Source organism: Corvus brachyrhynchos, unplaced genomic scaffold, assembly GCF_000691975.1.
Source record: "Corvus brachyrhynchos isolate BGI_N302 unplaced genomic scaffold, ASM69197v1 scaffold365, whole genome shotgun sequence".
In the NCBI taxonomy this organism is placed as follows: domain Eukaryota; kingdom Metazoa; phylum Chordata; class Aves; order Passeriformes; family Corvidae; genus Corvus; species Corvus brachyrhynchos.
The window spans coordinates 2091290-2106651 of NW_008239544.1; the positions used below are offsets into that span (position 1 = coordinate 2091290).

A 15362-nucleotide genomic window follows, 5' to 3' on the forward strand; every position below is an offset into this window, starting at 1 on the left:
GGCCCCCCGTCGGAGCTCGGAGGCAGCACGCGGCTGAAGCGGGAGCGCATACCTCAGGAGCTGGTTCGTGCTGTCGCCCGGTGCCGTCTTGGGAGCAGCCGGGACTTGTGCCCGTCCTTCCCTCGGTATATTATTGCCAGGGCTGCACACGCTCCGAGTATTACAGCTTCTGCAGTACTTACCGTTCATGGGTTTTAATGGAAGCAGGCGATGTTCGGTCTGGCTAAAGGCATTTGCAGTGAGCTGCTGTCTGATGGCCGGTCTGTAAGGGCGCCTTCAAGTCTCTTCTTCAGGGCTGGTTAAGTTCTCTTCTCGCACGATCTATAAGATAAATTTTAATTTATTTTATAGCAGACATTGTTTTTAAAGTCAGCAGGCGGAACAGATGTGCGTTTTATTATGTTGTAAGTGATGTGTTAAAATGCTGAGCAACAAATTCCAGTTTCTGATACTTGAAATATTAATGGGAGAGCACGGGAGAGCACAGAATCCCAGTGGAACATCTTTGGAAGGATGACACGTCACTTGTGTGGCCAAAAGGTGTTTGGTCCATAGTGGCTTAAACAGAGTAAAATATATGTGTATTTTCCCCTGTAAATGCAGGGGAATCCTTTAGGGATGCTCCTAGCATCCTATATTTAAAATGGCAGAGAAATTTGTGCTGTTTCATTTCCCCCCGTTTTTTTGTGTTTCACTTCTGTGTGATAGAGCATAGCAGCTTTTTGCACCTGTTTCCCTGCTACCTCTCCTCTAAACTACACTTGGTATTTTTTCCTTTGTTTGCTTGCATATCACATTCTGTTGGCAAATTCTTTCTTTTGTTTACTCATGTGCACTCTGGGGTTTGGCACAGGATTTGAAAACTTACTAGGTACTCGAGAGCTGAATGAAGGCAGGAAATTTTGTGGGTTTCTTTCTGAGGAGTTTGGTGTGAGCCCTTCCATTCTTCTGTGCTGGGAGAAGGAGGGGAAAGGTATTTAAATTCCTGTTTCTTGAGAAGGGGAAAGTAAGTCTCGGGTAATTGTTTTGTGAAGGGATCCAGCTTGTGTTTCCAGTGTGTAAGGTAACTTTCAGATTTCCTCCTTTTATGATAAAAAAAGCATTTTCTTCCCTTTTTTTTTTTTTCTTTCTTTTCTTTTTTATTCCTGTGACTGCTGATTTTTTTTTTCCTGAAGGTGGCATGGTAGAGATGGAGAGATCCTGCAGTACCTTTGTAGTGTCCTGTGAGAGTTTAAGGGACACAAAAATGTTCTGATTCTTGGTAGCTCCTTTTTGTACAGCATTTTGCAGTGGCATCACTGTACAATGAGAGTAGTGGGTGTGTCAGGCCATGGTGTGAGAACGTTGTGGACAGTGGCACAGGAGTCCTGGCTGGCTACTCTCAGGCACACAGAGCCCACCCTGGTTAGTGTAGTTCAGGTTTGGAACTTCAGCTTTCCAAGTGTGAGGGCTCACACAAGTCTTTACTGCTGCTAAAAGTGATGGTGCTCAGTAAACCTGCTTGTGCCTCCCCAGTGTGAATATTTGTATTTGTGAGCTGGCAGTGTATAACTTCAGGGGATGGGTTGTTTGATCTCATTGTATTTTTTAATGACAGAGCAAACTCTTCTGAATGCAGGTGATGCTAGTTTGTTCTAGAGGATACTTAGCTGTTCTCTGGGGAAAAGGGTCTATTCTGCCTTGGTAGGAGTATTACTTCACTGGAGGAAAGTTTTGGAGTTAATAAGTAAATATATGGTGAGTCTGTAACTAGAAAGACAGAGCTATGGTAATGTGAGTACAAGTGAATCTGCTGATATCACAGATATTAGTGCAACCTGTACCTGTTGTTTGGCAGAAATGCTACAGGTAAAATCAAAGATTAGAACTTCCTAGGGCATAGCTGAAGTTATGTGGCCTGTTGGAAAGTTTATATTAATGAATGTAAAAATGTGGCATGTTGTCTTTCATCTGGCATTGGCTAGGACAAAGAAGGGTGTGGGGGTTTTTTGTGACAAAGTAGTGGCCTTTTCTTTTTTTTTTTTTTTAAGTTTAACTCTGCAGGAAAGTGAGCAGGAAGTAAAATAGCCAGATTACCTCGTAGATAAAAGTAGTGAGGAAATTAGAAGCAGGTGATAAATACAAAGGTAATGTAGGTCAGTGGTGATTGAAGTATCAGATTGAAATAGAAGCCAGAAAATCTGGAATTCTGCTTGCATCTCTTGTGGTGATCAGCCATGTAGCTGTGCTAATTCTTCTTCCTACGTTTTTTAGCTTCTAAAAAAAGGGAAATACTTACTTTGTTTTTTGGTAGATGTTGAGGTTTATGTTTCTACTGATTGGGAGCTCAGTGTGTCTTTTGAAGGCAGTTCAGGAGTTGCTGGGTTTGGTATATGTGCACAGTTGTGCAGGAATGGGATACTCATCTGAAGTGCTGAGTCGTGCTCTGGGACTGTGCCTCAGTCAGCAGAGAGTGGGAAGGCGTCTGCAGTTGTTTGGCAGTGGGTTTGGGTGGGATCTGTGCAACATCCTCAGTCTCTGTCCTGCCTCTCCTCTTCCTCTCAGCCCCTTGAGCAGCACTGTGCCTTGCTTCTTGAATACTGTTGTGCTGCATTTCTTGTTGGTGGGGGTTTTTTTCAATGTAACTGGAAGTGGGACCATCTCTGCTTCCAAGACTATTTTTTAGCTCTTGTTTTGGGGTGCTTTTTTCTTATTTGACTTTCCCCACTCTCCTCCGGCTGTCTGTGCATAAAGCAAAGTGTAACTCTGATGCCTTTTCTTATGGGAAAGCATTTTGAAGCCCCCTGCTGACTTAATTGGTTTCTGATTTTCTGATGTTGCTTTCTAGTTCTCTGTTGTATTCAATAGCTCTTTCTCACAAGAGATTGTTCCACTTAGCATGTTGCATGGTTGGTTGCTCTTTCTCTCAATGCTTTTGTGTTGCCTTTGCCCTTCTTGATGATGATGGTGTTCCTTGCTTTGGTGTTTATTGTATAAATAGTTATAATAATTAAATATTTACTGTTTTCTGTATAAATATTGATAATACTAGACCATATACCAACATCTCTTCTTTTGTTCACACCTTCATCTCTACTTGGAGAGTGTGTTTCTGGTTTTACTGCTAATATATTTTTCTTTTTAAGTGTCTGATAGAAATGGGAAGCCTACTGATAGCAGTGTGGAGTTGAGGCCATCAGTGTTGGGTGTCAACATTTGCAGTTACTCCTTTCATGAAGTCTGGACAGATCCTCTGCTTCTGTGTTTACTAGGCTGGATTCAGTTGTACCAAAGCAAGTAGGGGAGTTCTGCTATTAATTTCAGTTAGGAGTTGGGCCTGGCTTCAGTTGTGTAACTTCCCAAAAGCTGTGGTTGCTTGAGGAGTGTGATTGCTTACACATGGGGTGGAGCAAACTGGAGTTGTGTATTTTAGATGTGTTTGAAATGTGTGCTGCTTCAGGCTTGGGATGTTTTCTAGACAGAATCAAGTTCAGAAATGCTATTTACAAGAAAAGCTGTAACTTGGTGTGTATATCACTACAACTGAAAATTCAGACCATGTCCCTAGACAGTAGACCTCTTCTGTGAATAGTTTCATTAACTTTGATGGCCTTTACGTCTTAATGTTTCCAGAATTCAAGGCTAAATAATGAGAACAGAATGTTAAAATGTTAAATGTCTGATAATTTGTCCTAAAGAAGTTTTAAAGCAACTCTTAATGTTTTAAATTTTATTGTCTTAGAGACACACTAGATATTTTAGACGTAAGTTAACTTTTCTGAATAGTTTCCAGAGGACATGTTCTCAATTCAACATTTAAGGACTATTCTTTGTCTTTGCACTGCAGTTCCCGATAGAGGAATATAGCTTGACTGAAGCATTTGAGCATTTTCAGGGTGGGTTTTGGGAATATTAGGTGCATGTTGTAAATATAAAAGATGATCCATCATGCTTGAATATGACTGTATTCTAAGAGAGACTTCTGGTAAATTTCTATACCCAAATATTTTTGGTACAATGGCCTGTTGAATAAAATCTTTAACTTTCAAATATTATGAACTTCACTAGTAACAGACCATAAAAGAGGAGAAAACAGTGATTTATCAGCACAATTTAAATGAAAACTAAGTGTTTTAATACATTAAGACTTTTGGTTTTGTCTTTTTGACTTTTGGATAGTAGGAATGAGTTACATAAAGAGAGAGAATGCCTTTTTATTGGTTCAGGGGAAGGATTCCTGAATAGCAGAGGGAGGAGAATCACTGAGGCAACACCTTTCCTAGTCTCTGGATTGCAGGAAAAAATGCTGGAATTCTGTTTTCTAAGGAACTTAAATGCCAGCCACCTATACAACCTGAACTGATCTGAGTAAAGTATCCAACTCTCTCAGAATTTTTGATCTTCATAGTAGGTTCTTCTAAGGAGCAAGGCTTTCGAAATGAGAAGGGGGAAACAGATCTGATAAGGTGGGAGAATTCTGCATGCAACCCTACCAGATATTGTAAGTACTAACTAGTAGGCTCTTTTCAAGTCTTCAGAGATCATCCCTGATTTCTGGAGCTTGTAGTTAGCAAAGAAATAGGAAATTCTTCCTGCTGTAAATCCAAGAAGGAAATGGGTAACTACTTCTAAAAACTGCCTTGTCATTTATGTTAATGTGCAAAGAATAAAAGGATGTGTCTGTACTGGTGAAAAATGTTAACTAATCCTGAAGAACAAGATTTGCTACCTTGGAGGAAGTTCTGAGGAGCACTTAGGCACCAGCTAAAGTGAAACTCTGCTGTCTGCTGTTGCTAGATGATATGGTTGTCCTCCCACTGTTGCATTAAAGGTCTGTTGGCATTATGATAGGCTTTGAAATTGCTGAGACTAGGTAAACGTTAATCTCTTCTGCAATGTTTCTGAATTTAAGTGTTCTCATGTCCAAAGTTTCTTCTCATCTGCAGTAACTACTGCTTACGCTTATTTGAAATTGTCTGAAACTCAAAACTGTTATGAGATTTCCAATGTATTAGCATGCAGAAGAATCTTAAAGTCACTGAAGGCAAAGAACAGGTACCTGATGCAAGAATTTTCACTATTAAGAGAACACTTTCTTGTGGAGGGGAAGAAAACACAACATGCTATGTTGCATGGGAATTACATTGTATTGAAATACTGGAAGAGTGTATACAAGAAGAGCTTAAGCTTCAGGGATCAACACGTAAGGTGATTTGTGAGGGGAAGACACTATTTTACATAGACGGATGCAAAACCTTTTGTATGGGAAGCATTCAAAAGTGTATTAAAAACTGAATGACCTGATATTGACAAAAAAAAAAGTATGTAGTTGGAGCACAAGGATAGGTATTCTGAATATTGGAAAATAAATCACAGCTTTGTCTTTTGTCCTTGATGTTGTCCTCCATCAGAGCAGTTCTGAATTGTTCTGTTCTCATCAGGCAGGAAGTGTGTGTGAGATACGGTTGCTCTTAGTCCTTCAGGTTAGACTCTGTCTGTGTATCTGTTTTAAGTTGTGACACAAGTGTGAACACCAGGTAGCCTCAGAAATTGGTTCTCGAGTCTTATTCATCAATCTTTGCTTTCTAAAATGCTGGTTTCTGCTTGCTTTCCTGTGGTTGTGAAATGTAAAGATTATTTTTCCTTCATAAAAAGCTGTACTTCGTATATATGGTAGCATTGTTGAATTTTGTTTTTCTGTTGACTAGAACTGTTTTGGCAGTCTGTCCTTTTATTTTCTGTTGTCCAGGGCCAAACTTAAGATGCTGAAGCCTTCCATGGGCATACCTATAGAAAGTTTTTGGTCCACTGGCAGGGAAAGGAATCACAGGCTGCAGATATCAGTGTTCAGCAGTTTATAAACCTTCAGATACAGAGCAGGAACAAAACAACTTGTGGTCTCAAAACAATTTGTTGGCAAACCTCAGTTTGTTTGCAGATTATGTAGTAGTGTTCGAAAAACTTTGTAAAGAACACTTTCTTTAAAATAAAGGAGTCAGTCATGGTTGTAATAGCCAGACTTGTAGTAGCCACTGCTTATCTTCTCAGGAACAGCAAGGTTGTAGATAAGCTTAACTAGGGTGCAGAACCATAGCATAAGTTTAGATTCATGCTGGAGTGAACCTTTCACCTCTTTTCCTCTCCATCTGAGGTCTCCCAAAGCCACATGTTCTCACTGCTGCCTGTCTTTGCACAAGCCAGACTGATGTGTCTGAGGACTGCTTTTGGAAGGAAGGGGACGAGCTGTTTTTCGCGTGCGCAGGTTGGTGCACGGTCCCTGGAATGCCAGTGTGAGCACAGTGGAAGGACTGGACTCACCTTTTTCAGCATGAGCCTGCACATGAGTGATCTTAGTGATTATGAAATTATTGCCTGTGAACTGCAGAGGAATATTTCTGCAGTAGCACTTTTATCTTTATAACTTCTTCCCAATTTTCCAACAAGAGCGTGGCTTATCAAAATCAGTTTAGAATCATGTGATATGCATGTGTAGTAGGTGAGTCCAGGCTTAAAAATTCAGCACTGAACGCAGACAGTTGCCACCCAGGAAAGAGATTTTTGGGTTTATGATACTATTGTGAAAAACACAAGCTGAGCACTTTGCAGCAATCAGAACTCCACAGAGTGTTACCAATTATCAGGAAAATAATAGTGAGCAAACTAGAAGGCATTTTATAGAAATACATCAATATCACGTCTAGCCCTTAAGTGCTGCGTACAGCATTTTGCTTTTCTTCTCCTTCAGAAAGGATGCAGAACTGTATTACGTGCAGGCATAGCAGCAAAGGTAGTGATCATGGAAGGGCTCGTTCTGGAGATGGATTTCTTGCTTCCCCATGACTATTTCTGTTACACTTGTTAGTGCAGCATGAGTGCATAGCAACCGTTAATTTATTCATATCACAGTAATGTGAGGAAGTGTTGTGAATTCACATGGAGAGACAAGGCAAGAGTAATGATTAATGTGTCCAATAGTCTTGATCCTACACATGTCAGCATTTTGGGACAGAGTTTTCTTATGCAGGAAGAATATCTCTACTCTTCCATTTTCAAAACGGAATGCTTTGTGTCTCTGTAAATTCAAACTTGAAAGTATGAAGATGGCGAGCTTAAATATGAGGAGTCTGCATGGTTTGGCTGAAGAGGCCTAGTGTATGTATGAGTTTATAATCGCGACTCAGACCTGCCTTTGGCTGGCTTACTGTAAGGCCATCTTTGCTTGTACATGCACCTCGCTCTGCTCTTCTGCAAGCAAAGAAGTCCCCTGTTAGCTCTGTGTCCCAGCCTCTCCGTTCTGTAGTATCGTGTAAGCCAGTTAGTGCAGCACCTGAATGCACATCTTTTTCTGATACGGCAATGCTTAAAATGTATGACACTGTTCATGGGGAATGGTGACCCAGACATGATTTGTAGCAGACTGGCATGGCAACTTTTTACAAGATCTGATACCTGTTATCAGGAGGGCTCAGTTCTGTTCGCAAGCTGACATGGATGAAAGAAGGCTGTAAAGGTGTGTGTGTGTGTGTGTAGTCTGAGCTCCATGAAAGTCAGAAGTGAGCTTTGGTGAGCATGAACTAAAAAGTTCAACTGTTGAACATAAGTACTAAAGTTTGGGTTCTGTTTGACAGCCACTTTCCTCTTAACAGGTACTTGGCAGACTAAATTGCTCTCAGGGTCAGATGGCTCCATCTGATGAGGTGAAACTACTCTGAGTGTTCTTGTATACACCTTTCATACCAGTACTGCCAGACAGTAATGTCGCAGGCTTGTTTGTTTCAGAAAGGGTTGTTCTGTTTGGGGTGTGATAAACGGATGATGTAAACTTGATTTATTTATTTTTGAAACAGGATATTCTGAAACATCCACACACCTAGGATTGCTATTCTATTTGCTTTTCTGCTGCCTTCCGCAGCTCTAAGAAGGAAGTGTGTATGGCACAAGTTAGCAGGATTTTTGAAGCATGTGAACCGCTTGTATGAAATCTTGTGCAAGTTGCTAAACAGAGTTTTGTTTTGTAGAGGACTTCTGTCCCAAGTTGTCATGATTCTGGGATCAGTTCTCTTTGGAGCCTGGCTTTTCTGGAGAGAGGCAGATGATGTGAATATGAGAGTACCTTGCAGAGTGCTCTTTCTGCCTGTTTCAGGTGGGGAGTCATATTATGTTGACAGCTGGCTCAAATTGGAGCATTTCTAGTGTTCTGGAAGAGCAGATGTGAGGTACACTGAAGTCCTCAGGTACTCAAGTTTACTCTTAAACATGCTACTGAACTAGCCTACATTTTCTTCATTCTTTTATTTATGTAATTGTAGGGTAGGAAAGAAAAAAAGAATATGTGGAAGTGTGAGACCATTATGAAGCCTGTAGAGACAGTAGAAGTTTTACAGACTTCTTTCTTCTCTCAGAGGATGCCAGCCCCCATCAGACTGCGGGAGTTGATCCGGACCATCCGGACAGCAAGAACCCAGGCAGAAGAGCGTGAGATGATCCAAAAGGAATGTGCTGCTATCCGGTCATCCTTCCGAGAGGAAGATAACACGTACCGATGCAGAAATGTGGCAAAGCTGCTGTATATGCACATGCTGGGATATCCTGCACATTTTGGACAGGTAGGTTAAAATTTAGTGCCTTCTGTGCTCTGTGCATAAGCCAGTCTGCCTTCTGTATGTTGGGTACATTGGCTTGTTCAGAGCGTTCCTAGGTGCCGTTCTGCTGTCCTTCGGGATGATTTGAGGTCTATTTTCACATATGTTCTGAGAACGGATGTTAGTTAGTTTTGACTTTGTTAGTGAGATTTGCTGTTTGGGGCTTACATAGTTTGTTTTGAAACTTGGGGTACTGTCTTGTCCTCGCCATCCATGTTTCTGCAGAGCAGTAGTGCTTAAACCACAGTCCAAGACATAGGGATATTTTTAGATTGGTTCAGAACAGCACTTTGGAGTTCTGTCTCTGAAAAATACCACATACTTCAAAGGAGGTTCTATACCCTTTTCCTTCTAAAGCAATGTATTTGAGGCAGAAAAGAGCTGGTCTGTTCCTGGCAATCAGAAGATGGTGTTCCTTATCCCTGTCTTAGTGAGGTGACATGGAGAATGCAGGTATGAGTTTTCCATCTCTTGGCTTATTTTTGATGTGCTATTTTTGACAGAAATTTTAGAAAAGGGAGACAGGAAGATGGAAGCTCTTGATCTACAAAGTGTTGCTCAGGTTAGCTTTGCTTAATCTTTGGGGCATAGTCAGTTTTGGTTAGAAGTCAGTAAGTGTCCTGTTAATAGTAATCTAACCTAGGTCTTCAATAAAGCTAAAATCAGTCAAATTGTTGTACCGCTTTAAGTAGCTTCATGTCTTGTGTGTCTACCCATTTGTGGTTGGATTTACTAATTCTAATACTGAAACAGTAAATTCAAGCCAGTAAAATCAAATTGCAGATAGAGTTAGGGCTCTGCTATAGCATATGAAGTGCATCATCTTACTTCTGTATTACTGGATTCTTCTCTCAGGGTAGTGAGTTTTTGAAAAAGAGCAAGTGAATTTGTGTATTATTCTGTTCTTAATACTTTTCATAGCCAGGCTCCCTGGTCCAAGAGAGAAACTTCCTGTCACAAAAATTAAGGCTAAGTATCTTGGAGTCTTAAGAATAATGAAAAGTGTTACAGATAAGCGTCATCTAGAATTTCAACGTTTGGCCTATGTTAAGAACATTATTTAAATTTAATTTTTCTGTCTTGTTACTCAAGTATTTAATCCCATATAAGGAAGATTAGGTCAGATATCTAATAATTTTCAGTTTCTGCTTTAGTTAATAATGGTAAATACACTCTCAGTGAAAGAAGGCTAAAGCAGATTGTTCAGTATCTGTTATTTGCCAGGCCTGCTATATCTCAAAAAGAAGCATCTATTCTGACTATTTGGGGAGCAGGGTACTTCAGTCAATGCCCTTGGTTATCTTGTAATTTATCAGCTGCATTTTCAGGAGGGCATAGGGCCCAGTGCTGAAAAGGGGTTTTAATAAGTATTCTCCAAGTGAATGAGTTAGAGACCGTTGCACGTCCTCAACACTTATCACTGGAAGGAATCTTTCAAGGTGGTGCTGTTGTATAGGAGTATAGTTTGTGTGAGCTGGGGACCTGTTGAGGACACATGCTGTTCCAGTACTGGAGTCTTGCAGATAGACAGTCCTACACTACAGGCAGTAAGCTTCTGAGAGTGACAGGATAAATATGCAGGAAAGATGTTTTGCTGAAAAACAGGAGAGCCACAAGTGTTGCAGCCTCTCTTAAAGCTGTAAGCAGGCTGCAGCTCACAGTATGGGTGACCAGGAGTGGATGGTCGACCTACTTCTTTCCAAGCCAGGGCTCCTCAACTTTGACCTGGGGTATCTTGTACACAAGTATGAGAATGAGCACCATATTTAGCCAGTGTATGCTGATATGCACGGGATGGCATGCTGTCTCCTGAGCATGTGCAAAGGCCATTTGTGCAAGTTTAGAAATCATTGGAGAGCCTGGACAAATGGTCAAATAACTCTATTATTGTCATTGTTTCTATTTGCAAAAAAATTCCAGTTGGAAGAGTGGCTATGTCAGTAAAAGTTGGGTAAGCTGTAGTCTGGTTACATGCCAGTAGTATCTGTTACAGTAGTGATGTAGCAGATTTGAATTGTTCCTTTGAATGAAATGGATATAACAGCATCAAGATTTTTTCCACTAATTACACCTCGTAAGAGCTTCAGCTGATCATGTTTCTTAGTACTGCTGTGCATGAATCTAGTTGCTGTGTATTTATATACAAGTGAAACAAGAACTCATTAGCCTTTCATGGGGTAAATTTCACTAATACCGTTTAAATTCAAAAGTACTAGAAATGTATCTTAGAGTATCTGTTGCAGTCGTCAGTTTCCTTATGCTCTTCCTCAGTCATTCATCTTCTGCCTTTGTTGGCCCTTAACCTATAGCTTAGATGTCACCAATTTTATGTTGCATTTTTGCAGAGGATTATATAAGTATCTTGCAAACCCGGGAAAGAAGGTTGTTTCAGAGGTGCATTATTCCCTTACAGAAAGCACTGGAAAGATGAGAGCTTGATATCTAGTGTTCTGCATGTTATCTCTGGTTGATCTTGGCCATTTGTGCAGATTCAGTTATCTTTGTGGAGGACTGGTCTTATTGTTCAGAGGTGTTTACCCCTTTTAACCTTCCAAACTGAACTCAATTTCTTTCAAGCCTTTTCTTACGTATTTCTCACCCTTGCACTAGCTGGGCATTCACATGTGACGGCAACTTGAACAGTTGAGTGTGTGTTCTAATGCCATGTGGTTGTGAAAACTTGCCAGGACTAGGACTAGGCCATAGAACTTTCTTTCTCTGGCACTTCAACTTTAATTTTCTTACCAATGTACCATGCAACTTTACTCTGGTGATGTGTGTGTTTCTTGCATCTCACCTGTGTCTGTTGCCTTGTTCAAGCCTCCATCTAGCTGGGATCATGAATTCCTTTTCCTGACACCCTGTGTCTTTGCCTGTGCATGCCCCCTTTGCTATGGATCTGTTGCCAGCTCTGTCTGACCCCTACTCAGACCTATCATGTATGCTTACTTGCTGCCCCAGCTAGTTTGTAAAGCAGACTTACAGGAAGTGTTTGTGAGGGACAGATCTCTACTTTCCTGTTGGGAAAGTAGACATAGATTATAGCTGATTAGTTATCTGTTATAGAAAAATGTTTCAGTGCATAGTAATGTCAGAGTATCTCTGTGGTTGATGGTTTTTGTTTGTTTTTCATTAAAAAAGTGTCAGATTTAAAAATGAGCTAGCAATTAAATTTTAAATTAGCAGAGTGCAGGTGGAAATTGTATGTTGTCTTGGGAATCTCTTCTATACTATGGATCACAGTTGCCATTTGTACAAGGGCAAAAGGGAAACTTGTAGTGGCTGGAATGCACATGATTTTAGTAAACTTCAGGTGTTCCAGTAGAGATTACAGAGAAGTGCAGAAATGTAACTATCTCTGGCAATCTACATTTTACCTAGCTAGCAAGTTGGTTACAGATCATAATAAACAAAACCTGTTTTTAGAGTCATAGAATGCTAGAATGGTTTGGGTTGAAAGGTCATTTAGTTCCAACTTCCCTGGGCAAGGATACCTGCTAGTCCAGGTTGCTCCAAGCCCAGTCCAGCCTGGCCTGGAACACTTCCAGGAATGGGGCAGCCACAGCTTTTCTGGGCAACTGAGCCAGGGCCTCACCATGCTCACAGCCAAGAATTTCTTCCCAATATCTAACCTAAAGCTGCCCCTTTTCCATTTGAAGTCATTACCTCTTGTCCTATCACTATGTGTGCTTGTTTTGGCAACTTACAGAACATTGATCCTCTCCCTAGTAGATAAATGGAACCTTTTAAGTCTAGTTCAAAAGTTTAATGTGCATATCAAACATGACACATGATCTAGATTTCCAGATCTTTACTGTTTTGTTTTTAATGATGTATCTTTCATCTCTATCAATATGTTACCATTTACTTTTATGATCTGACATTAACCACCGTATCTGGTATATCTAAGGTCATGGAAGACCAACAGTGTCTGGCCACTTCAAGACACAGGAGCTGCTAATGACCTTCCTGCTGTCTTTTTTGGAGCTTTGGGCAGGTCATTTGACCTTTCTTGGTTTTACACATCACCGAAATGGGAACCAAATACACTTTTAAAAGTGTATTCTGAGAGACATAAATTACTACACATCAAAATTCAAACTGTTTCTCCTCTAGCTAAGAAGTCGTTTCAAGCTAATTATGTCTTCTTTTTCTTCTTTTTTTTTCCAGTTGGAGTGCCTCAAACTTATTGCGTCTCAGAAATTCACAGACAAACGCATTGGGTATTTAGGTGCCATGTTGCTGCTGGATGAGAGACAGGATGTTCATCTTCTTATGACCAATTGCATCAAGAAGTAAGGGTACCACCTCTCCATCAAACTATGCTCTGAGGTTTCAGGAGCAGAAAGTATACTTCTGACAGTGATACTTAGAGTACTTTAGGTTTTTTCCCTTGTGTTAGAAAACTGGTATCTTGAAATTGTTGTGTGCTGTTGACCATAATGAGGCTGTTGTAGTAGTACACTGTATTGGGCCATCCTGTCTAGCTTCTTTAGTGGAAAGAGAATATAAAATTGCATTGATTTGGAGGAGGCATATGTACAATTAACACGTCCTCTGTGTGTTTGTTTGCTTCTGCTGATGAGTTCTGAAGAGTTGTCAAGAAACAAGTCTGTGTATCTTGCTTTTTTTTTAAGATTGCCCTAATGGTCCTGACAAATGCTTTTCATTGGAAGCAAGGCAGCAGCTTAGGATGTGCTGTCATTTTGCTGAAATCAGACAAGAGGGAATTACTATTTTTTTTAATACTTATTTTCTCTCAGCAAAGCAATGTTAAACTGGGACTTTTCTACATCATAGTTTAGTGGATGTTGATGAGTGTGTTTTCAAGATGGTTTGGAGCAGGTATGGAACAGCTGGGTTCTGGTTGACTTGTCCAAAGGTTGTGTGTAGTGTACCTATTTTTATTACTATTTGCTTTTAGCACATAAGCCTCTGAGATATTAGCAAGTAAAGTATTGATCTTCAATTAGACTGTGGCCTCAAAGTGCTTTGAAAGAAACTTGACAAAACTGTGGACCTGAGGATCTGCTAATTTTGGACCTAGTTTCGAGGAGATGAGATTTTTGTCTAAAGATCTTTCATTGAAATGCCATACCTGTGAGGTGCTTCCATTAGAACCAGGCTGCAGGTTAACACCTCTTTTGATTGTTTATGCTGCAGTGAATTTGGTAAGGATGTAGTGAGTATGAACTGGAAATGGGTTAGATGGAAGCTGAGCAAAAGTGGTCGACAGCTTCCCACCATCTCCCTGAGCTGTATATTGCTTTCTCCTTTGGCTTGTATATCTGCCATTGTGTCTTGCTTTTATCTAGACATTAAGGGATTTGATTTATGGCATTGTTTTTCGCTGTTTTATAGCAAGACGCAGATTTTTGAGACGAAAAGGAAAGCAACCTCTTGAAGCATGTACTTGTGATACACACAGCTTTATATAGCTGCCAAAAAATTGTTAAAGGAAGGAAACAAAAAGCCAACCCACTTAGTAGCATGTGCTACCTGTTCCTTCATCTGCATGTTGCCATAACTGCTTGATGTAACAACCAGGATACTGTCTTTCCATTCTGCACCTCGTGCGTGTTTGGTTAGGAACCGCTCCTTTCCCCAGCTCTTCCATCTTGCAGTCCTCAGTTCCCTTTGCCTCCCAAACCAGGAGCTGTATTTTTTGCTTTCTTCAGCATTGAGTCCTGAGTGCTGTGGTGACCTTAGTACCAAACACAGATGGAAAAGTGGTGTAGAAGTCAATTTTAAAGGCTGTTGGGATTGCCATATAGAAGCTATGTTGTCTTGTGCTTGGTGTGACATTGGTAGCTAGCCTCATGAATAGCAGCTCCTGTTAGGTGGTTTAGCTTCTTACTGACCATTTTTCACAACTTCCTTAGGCATATGAATAGGAAAAATTGCTTAACAGAATTCTTGTATGGATTGTTTTTGAGGTGTGTGAGTGGTGGGGTTCGTGGGTTTTGGTCAGGATAGAGGATACTTTTACACAGATTTTTCTATACTGTTTGGTTTGTAAGTGCAGAAGCTAAAGCCTGTTGTAGAACATCTTTAAACTGGGACAGCCCACAGTGTCACTGCAGGTCTGTACTTTGCATGCAAGTTCCAAAACTAAAACCATTTTTAACGCAATTTTGTATAGTCTTCCCTCTTCTGAGCTCAATCTCTGGATACCCTGACAGGTCAACCTGATGGTTGAACCAAATATTTTATCTTTTAAATTGAGGATTCTAAGTAGAATTAGTAGCAAACCCTGTGGAACATGCACTCAAAGCTTGTATTGCTCCCAAGTCATGCTCCCACACAGCTTGAATCCAGGAAGTTCTTTTGGGCCATGTGTAGCTGGTTAGATGACTCCAGCTATAGATGACCTCTTTTGTGTGTTCAGTTTCTCTGTGTGCATGCTGATTGACTTTTTTTGTTGTTTTCCTTTACAGTGACCTTAATCACAGCACGCAGTATGTGCAGGGGCTGGCACTTTGTACTCTTGGCTGCATGGGCTCCTCAGAAATGTGCAGAGACCTTGCAGGAGAGGTGGAAAAGCTCCTCAAAACTTCCAATTCCTATCTTAGGAAGAAGGTACTTCAGGAAACTTTTGAATATTGTTATGGATTAAAAGGCAAGATTGATTGAATACCTTGCTAATATCTGGAATACTAGATGACTCAGATCACACTGGGTGAATATTTTCCCAGTGTGCAAGACAGAGCTCAAAACTCCCTGTCTGTTGATAGCAGGAAT

General features: G+C 40.6%; 1 protein-coding gene across 2 annotated transcripts in view; it reads left to right on the forward strand.

Annotated features, from left to right (window-relative positions):
* The first annotated feature begins 53 nt into the window (after positions 1-53).
* The window catches only part of AP1G1 (adaptor related protein complex 1 gamma 1 subunit), a 37717-nt gene continuing 22408 nt past the window's right edge, over positions 54-15362 (forward strand). For both annotated transcript variants that reach the window (XM_008639162.2, XM_008639163.2), the window contains exons 1-4: positions 54-125; positions 8382-8585; positions 12792-12916; positions 15059-15200. In XM_008639162.2, coding sequence (XP_008637384.1) covers positions 8385-8585; positions 12792-12916; positions 15059-15200 — 468 coding nt within the window. In that variant the 5' untranslated portion in view covers positions 54-125; positions 8382-8384. The remainder of the gene's footprint in view (positions 126-8381; positions 8586-12791; positions 12917-15058; positions 15201-15362) is intronic.